Here is a 9048-nt window from a genome sequence, read left to right on the forward strand (position 1 = left end):
TGTTGTTGTTAAGGAAAGACTTGTTGTTGTTGTTAAGGAAAGACTTCACGACTTCCTCCATCCACCCCCTAAACGCGCCAAGCTGTTGCTTCTAAAAAAATAAAATCTCACCGAGACCCCGCCCCGTCTCTCGCTACAGCTGAGACCCTTCCTCAAGACCCCCCCCATTCCAGGTGTTGCTTAAGGCCTCCTTCGGACCAGGGTGCCCCCTCTCCTCAAGGTGCAACTCGGAAGACCCCCTTCTCAAGCCTTTGAGGCTTTGCAAAGGATGCCCCGCAAAGGATGCCTAACATCCCTCAGGAGAAACAGACCCCAATGCATGCACTCTCCTGGCTAGGCAGAATCCTGCTGCAAGCTCTTGCCCGAAAGGGCACTGCGCCACCCCCACAAATCACCCTCCTCTCTCCCCTCCCGCAGTTGCAGCACGGCCACTTTCAAGGGAAGCCTTCCACGCCTTCCTAAGGGGAATCCCACATCACCCTCTCTGCCTGTTGCTAAGGAGATCCCGCGACTTCCCACCCGTTGCTAGGCAACCTCCAAGCTGCTGCGTCTACTGCTAAGGCCGTTTCTCCCCTTCCCCGCTCCCAGGGCTTCTTGCCAGGACGACGTTGACACTAGTTCCGAACGGTTGCTAAGGAGATTTCCAAACTGTAGCTGCTTCAGGTTCCCTTCCTCCCCCCTCACAGCACCACAAATTCCCAGGGTGCCTCACACTCAGCATAGATAGGCCTGTTGCATTGCTGGGAGTGGTGTGGTCAAGGTATCCCAGCTGGTGACCCTTTCCATCAGTGATGTCAGGAGGTGAGTAATCGTGTCTGAAGGTGCCTTAACCCCAAAGGGGGGCTGGTTCTCTGTGTGTTATATGTATAGGTACATTTTGTTGTTGTTTAGTCATGTCCGACTATTCATGACCCCATGGACCAGAGCACGCCAGGCACTCCTGTCTTCCACTGCCTCCTGCAGTTTGGTCAAGCTCATGCTGGTAGCTTCGCTGTGGCGTAGCGTGGGTTGTCAGCACCCGGGGCAAGGCAAGTAATTTGCGCCCCCTAACCCGTGGATTTGCGCCCCCTAACCCTAACCCCCAGATGTTGCGCCCGGTGTGGCCGGCCCCCCCTGCACCCCCCACGCTACGCCACTGTAGCTTCGAGAACACTATCCAACCATCTCGTCCTCTGTTGTCCCCTTCTCCTTGTGCCCTCCATCTTTCCCACCATCAGGGTCTTTTCCAGGGAGTGTTCTCTTCTCATGAGTATTGGAGCCTCAGCTTCAGGATCTGTCCTTCCAGTGAGCACTCAGGGCTGATTTCCTTAAGAATGGAGAGGTTTGATCTTCTTGCAGTCCATGGGACTCTTAAGTCTCCTCCAGCACCATCATTCAAAAGCATCATTTCTTCGGCGATCAGCCTTCTTTATGGTCCAGCTCTCACTTCCATACATCACTACTGGGAAAATCATAGCTTTAACTATATGGACCTTTGTCAGCAAGGTGATGTCTCTGCTTTTTAAGATGCTGTTTTTTAAGATGCTTTGTCACCACTTTTCTCCGAGGAAGCAGGCGTATTTTAATTTCGTGACTGCTGTCACCATCTGCAGTGATCATGGAGTGCAAGAAAGTAAAATCTCTCACTGCCTCCATTTCTTCCCCTTCTATTTGCCAGGAGGTGATGGGACCCGTGGCCATGATCTTGGTTTTTTTTTATGTTGAGCTTCACACCATATTTTGCTCTCTCCTCTTTCACCCTCATTAAGAGGTTCTTTAATTCCTCCTTACTTTCTTCCATCAAAGTTGTGTCATCTGCATATCTGAGGTTGTTGATATTTCTTCTGGCTATCTTAATTCCGGCTTGGGATTCATCCAGTCCAGCCTTTCGCATGATGAATTCTATATAGACACCCACAACTATATCTGTGTAGGATTGGCTTTTGGGGAGGAGGAGAAATTCAGCAGGGGGAAAACTTCATTTGTCAGCATTATGGGCACTCCAGGTACTCTCCTGTGCCAATTGCTCTTAATAATTTGTTAGATCTTATTTGCTTTCCATTATAAATATTAAACAAGTTGGCATGTAAGAGCTAATGCACAAAACTAGGTGAACTTGAAAATTAGAATCCTTTTGATTGACTGTGCATTGTATTATAGGGCTATTATTATTATTAATTTCTATCCCACTTTATATTTTTAAGGGGAAAAACCTCAAAGCAGTTTACAACCTACATTAAAATGTCAAATAAAACAATCCACAGTACAGAAGAAAGTCAAATATAAAGCATACATTTGAAGCAATGCAATTAATGGGAAACAAAAGTGTTGTTTTGAAGATTTCAAAAGAAAACATTACAAAGGAGATCAAGTGCAAAATGCACATTTAACACAGCAAAGCTAACAAACAAATTAATAATATTTCAAAAGAAAACATTGCTAAAAAAAGTAAAATATAAAATGCACATTTAAAATGGCATAATTAACAAGAGGCTAAGAATATCTCAGGCATAGAATGTATCTGCTGCTGTTGCTGCCAATCTTGTAAATCATGGTTCATGTTGGGCAGCAGCAGTGGAACATTTGGAATTTTAAGAAAGTGTCATGGGCACCAGTTACAATATGGCTGCCATGGGAGCATGAGATAGCACAAAATGGCTGAGACAGGACTACAAAATGGTGGAGACATGTCAACCTACATCAACCACTGCTGCATTTGCTCAGAGAACAGGTCTTGCAATGTTCCTCTGTTCAGAGGAGAAAGGATGATGGTTGTTCAGTCTTGCCAACCAATGGAGGGATGTGCTGATGTCAGTTTTTCTGGTTCTTTTTTAAATGAGAATACACAGGCATAACTAATCAATGTTAAGTTTCTGAATATGCAAATATGCACTCAGTCTCTTCCTTAAAACCATATGAATGTAGTCAGAGCCTTGATGGATCACATCAAAGTCCACTTACATAAGCTTCCTTAGCAGAATCCCAGCAACCAGCAGGTGCCAGGTGATCCACTAAAAAAGGACTAGTTTCAACGCTGAACTACAAATTATGTTCTGGCCATCCCTGCATAGGGTTGCCATATGTCCTCTTTTCCCAGGACATGTCCTCTTTTCATGGGTAGAGTCGTCCTAGCAAGCCATAGTTAAATGTAGAGGTCGGCAGATGTGTCCTCTTTTTTGCTCTTCAAAATAGAACAACCCTAGAGCATCATGAAGTCAATGAATAGAAAGCAATTTGAGCCTTTAGAAGACATGCTTATTTTTTTATTACTACCCTTGGTCTAATATGGCACTTCAAGTGAATTGTTAGCTAAACATCACCTGGCTTTGCGATCTAAAGGGAATTCCAGTGGTTTTGCTTCCAGATAACTCACAGAAGTTATCTCCCCATAGGAGGAGTGAGTATGACGAAATCCCTCATTGCTCAGAGGAACCTGAACATTTCAGTGGAGAAAGAGTCCCCAGAGAGTATGTAAGTATCTTATGCATTGAGCTTTCATTCAGATGGTGATAATATTCAGGGCTGGAAGGAGAGACGATGTGGTGCTGATTTCTGATAAACTTCTCTTCCTTTTAGATCCCAAGCCTTGACTTCTCTTCATACCCTCCGGCTAGACAGAGAGAGAATTAGCTGCATCGCAAATCTGCAAGGTTTAGAACAGGTCCACAGCCTCTACCTGCAACAGGTAAAATATGTCACCACACCGTTAAATGCCATGATACAACAACATTCTCTTGAAAAGATGGGGCTCTGTCAAAGCCTGGTCAGTTAGTATAGAAGCATCCCAGGAGAAAGGTATTGGGCCAAGTTCAAGGACATTGTGAAAAAGTTTGGTTGTATGTTGAAGTGTACTGAACCAAGAACACAGGCAGGAAAAATTGCTTGTGTGTGCATTCATGAGCTCCATTATTCAGAGGTTCTGAAGCTGATTAATGTTAATTTCATTTTAGAACCAAATAGAGAAAATTGAGAACTTGAGCTGCTTTCCAAACTTGACGTAAGTAAAATTACTTGTTTTCCCAACATTATAAAGTGGAACCTCAGAAGCCAAACGCCTGTAAACTTAAAACGTTTTGGCTCCTGAATGATCAAAAACCAAAAGTGATTGTTCTGGTTTTTGAATGATTTTCAGAAGCCCAATGTCTGGTCAGCTTCCACAGCTTCCGATTGGCTGCAGGTTTCTCCTGCAGCCAATTGGAAGCCGCGTCTTGGAAGTTGAACGTTTTGGAAGTCGAACAGACTTCTGGAATGGATTCCGTTCGACTTCCAAGGTACATCTGTATCTATCTATCTACCTACCAACCAACCTCCCTACCTACCTCTAAAAGGACATTTTGTGCGGAAGTTAGATAATTTCAACCGCTTCTAAATCAAGCCAACTGGGGAGTCAATATTTTATTCAAGTAGTGGGTCCTGAAGGAGGAATAAGAAGTAGTTCGATGAACAGAGCAGGGAAGGCTGTGATGCATAGGAGGATTATGGCAGAAGACAACCGGGAGTAGAGTTGGAGGAGATAAGGCGGCCAACCAAAGATGAGTTAGAGGATCCACACCATACATGTAAAGTACACCCAAAGCTCATTTAAAGCACATGACTTCCCCCAAAGAATAATGGGAAATACAGTTCCCCCTCCTATTAAATAACATTCAATGCACATTTAAAGCACTTGGCTTCTCCAAAATGTGCATTAAATGTTCTTTAAATGTATGGTGTGGACCTGCCCAGAGAGGTATTATTCCCACCATAAAGAGAATATAGGCTAAAGGCCTTCTCTCCGGTGTGCTGGTTTTCGTTGTGGAGGGGATATTTTTATGCTTCCATCATCAGAAGCAAAGGTACAGGGAGTTTTAATTGTGAGGAGCAGAAGTGCATTGCTAATTTTAAACCAATGCTGCGAATAAAGGAGAGTGAAGGGAAAAGAGGCTGACTGCATCTGGCTTTGAGAGTTGCATCACAACTCTTTCCTGCTGCCCAGTGAGAAGTAAATCATGGCTTCAGTGTGCAGTTCCCCTTCTCTAGAAGGCAGAGTCATCTTTGGTCTCCTGGATCTCACCACCTCCTATTGTGTTCTCATGCAACTGCAGTTTTCTGACACTAGCCGGGAACCGCATTAGCCAAGTGGAGAACCTCCATAGTCTCCCAAAGCTGAAGTTTCTGGATCTCTCACAGAACCGCATTGAAACACTGGACACAGGTACAGCTATTCCTACACCCGGCTTCACCACCTGCAATACTCTCTTGTGGACTATCAAGTCTCCTGGGATCCATTGTGGAAAGCAACTCACCCATCCGTCTACTCTGGTGGGTAGTAAGACTGAATCAAACTGGCCGGCTGCTTATCCAGCCAATTTGACTAATAAAACACTGGACTAGGAGTACTCTGTGCATAAATAACAAAACAAAATCCCTCATGAAATCCACTACCCCTGCCAACTCAAATTCTCTTGTGCAGGTGAATTTGCCGCTGGGTTGACAGATCTGTTTGCCACCCTTATTTTAGCCTCAGAAGCTAGTACAGTGGTACCTTGGTTCTCAAATTTAATCCGTTCCGGAAGTCCACTCGACTCTCAGAATGTTCAGAAATCAAGGCACGGCTTCCAATTGGCTGCAGGTGCCTCCTGAACTCAAGCGGAAGCCGTGTTGATGTTTGGCTTCCAAAAAATGTTCAAAACCCGGCTTACTCCTTGGTTTTTGGTGGTTGGGAGCCGATTTGTTCGTCAACTAAGCCATTCGAGAACCAAGGTTTGACTGTACCAGAAAGGCAGCTGCTCCATGTAAAAAAGGAGCTCATGCCCCATTTTTTGCTTCATGTGCTAAACTTGAGTAAGCCAGCCCTGCATCCTGTATCCAGTTTGCATTTATTCCCATCAGCTTCCCCGATTCTGCCTAACTTTCTGTACAGATGAGCTGCCCCGGAGCCTCGTGATCCTTGACCTGACAGGAAACGAATGCACTAAGCAGAACAGCTACAGGTAAAGCCAAGAATCGATCCACGCTCCTGCATAATCTCCCATCCAACAGCTTTATGCATGTGCATCATACCCATGTAGAACCTACAGGTGAGGGATGAAGAGTGCAACCCCCCAATTCGGTTCCCTGCATTGGCATTCCTGCCCCATCTCTGGGACCTGCCTGCCTGTTGCCTGGGCATCCTGCAGGAATGGAGGTTTCCATGCACAGTACCATAGGAAAAAGTCAAGGGAAGGATCAGAGTTGATGGGAGATGTAGGAAGTGGTGGCAGGGCTTTCTAAGCAAAACAGCATGGCTTCTAGCAGCTATTTGGGGGGCGGGGTGGCCTGTGTGTCTGATTCTTCATTCAAGTGCCAAAGAAATGGGTGCATCTAGGAAGCTTGCCTCTCCTTTAGCAACTGTTCCCACCTCACCGGGAGGCTGCCATGGGCTTTGAAGATGGGAGTTGTTTTGTTTAAGACACCCAGCTTGAGAACTCTTGCTTCCTTCTGGCCCTCCCAAGGGAGCGCGTGTTGGCAGCTCTGCCCCATCTGAAAGAACTGGATACGCAGGGTGTTCCCAATCAGAAAGACACCGTCCAAACTGAAGAAGAGGAGGAGGACAGTTCAGAAGACAGCGACGAGGATTGGTCTGATCTCGCTACATCTCTGAGCGTAGAAAAAGGTACCCCCAAAGTTTCCAGGCCAGGTTTTGGGTGTTAGGAACATCGGGGACCAAGGACCTTCTTTGCGTGGTGCCTCTTCCATGCGAGGTCTGGAGGATGGTAACGCGAGAACGGGCCTTTTCTTAGTTGGAAATAACTTGCAGATAACTAATCGGCGTAGGATTTTATATAAGTTAAGTGATGAATCCATTTGTATCATTTCAAAAGGAAAAGACTGAAAGATGTTAAAAGCTAAAGGTAAATTTTATAAGAACTGTGATTTGGAAAACCGTTAAATGGATATGCATGGAAATTCAACCAAGGGGAAGCGAGGAAGTCACTTAACAATGTTAATAAGTATAATTTTTAATAAGATTATGATTTGTGTTTGTTTGTCTTTGTGAAAATTAATTTTAAAAAATGGGGAAGGGGAGAATGGGCCTTTTTTGCAGTGGCTCCCCGTTTGTGGAATGCTCTCCCCAGGGGAACTCGCTTGGCACATTATTACCAAACTTTAGGTGCCAGGCGAAAACATTCCTCTTTTCCCAGGCCTTTGGCTGTTTATCTACAGCCTTTTAAATGTGTTTGTCGGAGGGAAGGGGAGGGGCTATTGTTTTATTGGTTTCAACAAAATAAATGTTTTTATCTGGTGAATAACTAAAATGTTTTCATCTTGTGAACCGCCCTGAGATTTTTGGCGGTCTGTATATAAATCTAATAAGATGCTATGTGTAAGTTTATAAAGCAAAGTTTATTAACAGTCATTACATCTATACACAATATGTCACTTCTCTCTGTTATGGAGCTCTACGTAGCATTTCCAGAGGGTCTTCCCATTTATGGACTGACCAGACCCAGCACTCCATAGCTTCAGCAGAGCAGCTGCCTCATGTCCTTGGGATAATTAAGTGCAGGAAATCTGAGCGACTCTCCCAACTTCCTGCCTGAGCTGGTTCCGAGGTCAAAAAGGCAGTCGTCCCAGTGACGCACACTAGTCAAAAACTTGTGGGGTTCCACTAGTCATCCCCACATAAAGGAACACTCTGTGCCCATTCCTAGAGCTGCTGACGCAGAGCTCCCCACGCCTCTCGAGCAATTGTCTTCCGGATGATGCAGACTCCATGTCATTGCAAATAATTCATATTATTTTGGCCAAGAGTGCACACACTGTTGCCCTTAAAAAAAATCCCCTGGGAAGTCATAGATTCCCGCTGCACATTTGCTGAGAATGGACAGTAGGAAAAGGAACTGGCGGGGAGGCATTTATCTAGTGCCAGACACAGTGGGCCTGCTTTTTTACTTATATCCTCTTCATTTGGCAGACTTCTTTGCCGACCTCCGTGAGGAGTTAAGAGCCCACTCGGCCCAGCGGAGGGAGGAGGAAGCGAGGGAATACGAAGACCGCTTGGAGGAGCTGAGGCAGATGCAGAATCTGAGAGAGCTGGTGTTCAACACAAGCGAAAGGCCGCCCTGGCCATTCGGTGTACCAGAAGTAATATCCGCAGCCCCAGAGGAGAGCGTGCTCCAAAGTGATCATCACCACCACCCTCCTTCCAACCTTTCGAAAACAGCAAACCCAACACCCAAAAAGGGGCCAAGAGCCTCAAAGGGGAAGGCTGGCAGCTCAAGTCCAACACAGCTGAAAGCTTCAAAGGGAGAGGGGTCTGGTGTATCGAAAACCACAAACAAAGGTGTAAAGAAATGATTAGTGCATCCTTTTGCTTTTCATTTTTAATTTCTGCTTTATTCTGTCAAACAAATACAATACTTCTTTGAATCTAATCAGCAGATGGGTTGTTATCCATCTTTTAAGTGTGGAGGGGCATGGCAAGGGGGCAGAAAACTGACAAAGGCCCTCTGCTGAAACCTTTAGGCAGCACTCCCTCTAAGTGAAGGGTGCAAGTGGCGAGGCCAGTTGCAGGGTTACTCAGGCCAATGGGGTTTGCTCCTTCCTAAGGACATGCAGGAAGGCTTTTTTGTGCCTGTTGTAATTCTGACCTGCTTGATGAAAACCGGCTTACCTGTGAAAACTGTTCCTGGGAAGTATAGAGTTTGGATCTGCCTAAAACCTGGCAAGGAAACAAAATAATGATGTAGATCTGAAACCTTGCCTATGCCTTTTAAAGGCAATTTGCGTCATCTCCCCAGTGTATTTGTGCTATATGCAGGTTCAGATTAATCACAGATTTGCACCATCAAACCTCTGAAAGGTTTGGGACAGGATATTTGTTTAGAAGGCAGCTCCATCCCAAATCATCTGAGCAAACTGAGAACAGTGGTAAGGCTGAGGATACAGAGCTTGAAAAAAAAATAGTATCAGGATTGCAGCATCCGTAATAGAAGAGAGGAATATACATCTCACAGGTTATTCTGTACTGCTGTGTCTACAATAATACACTGGTAGCATTTGCTGGAATCTCTGTCGTTTTAGGGAAAAAAATGTTTGGGATATCTC

General features: G+C 45.2%; 1 protein-coding gene across 3 annotated transcripts; it reads left to right on the forward strand.

Moving 5' to 3' along the window:
- Nucleotides 1-75: 75 nt before the first annotated feature.
- On the forward strand, nt 76-8375 carry LRRC46 (leucine rich repeat containing 46). Of its 3 annotated transcripts, none has more exons than XM_081885696.1 (8): nt 76-801; nt 3372-3450; nt 3556-3664; nt 3930-3976; nt 5064-5173; nt 5831-5951; nt 6453-6613; nt 7916-8375. In XM_081885696.1, the coding sequence occupies exons 1-8, from the start codon at nt 792-794 to the stop codon at nt 8296-8298; spliced, it is 1020 nt and encodes a 339-aa protein (XP_081741822.1). In that variant the 5' UTR covers nt 76-791; the 3' UTR covers nt 8299-8375. The 3 variants fall into 3 exon arrangements, with proteins under 3 accessions (XP_081741822.1, XP_081741821.1, XP_081741823.1); XM_081885695.1 differs by lacking the exon at nt 76-801 and adding an exon at nt 1816-1985; XM_081885697.1 differs by lacking the exon at nt 76-801 and adding an exon at nt 1816-1985 and having other exon boundaries at nt 5882-5951.
- The last annotated feature ends 673 nt before the right edge of the window (nt 8376-9048 follow it).

This window comes from Podarcis melisellensis, assembly GCF_964234715.1.
Source record: "Podarcis melisellensis genome assembly, chromosome: 13".
NCBI classification, from domain to species: domain Eukaryota; kingdom Metazoa; phylum Chordata; class Lepidosauria; order Squamata; family Lacertidae; genus Podarcis; species Podarcis melisellensis.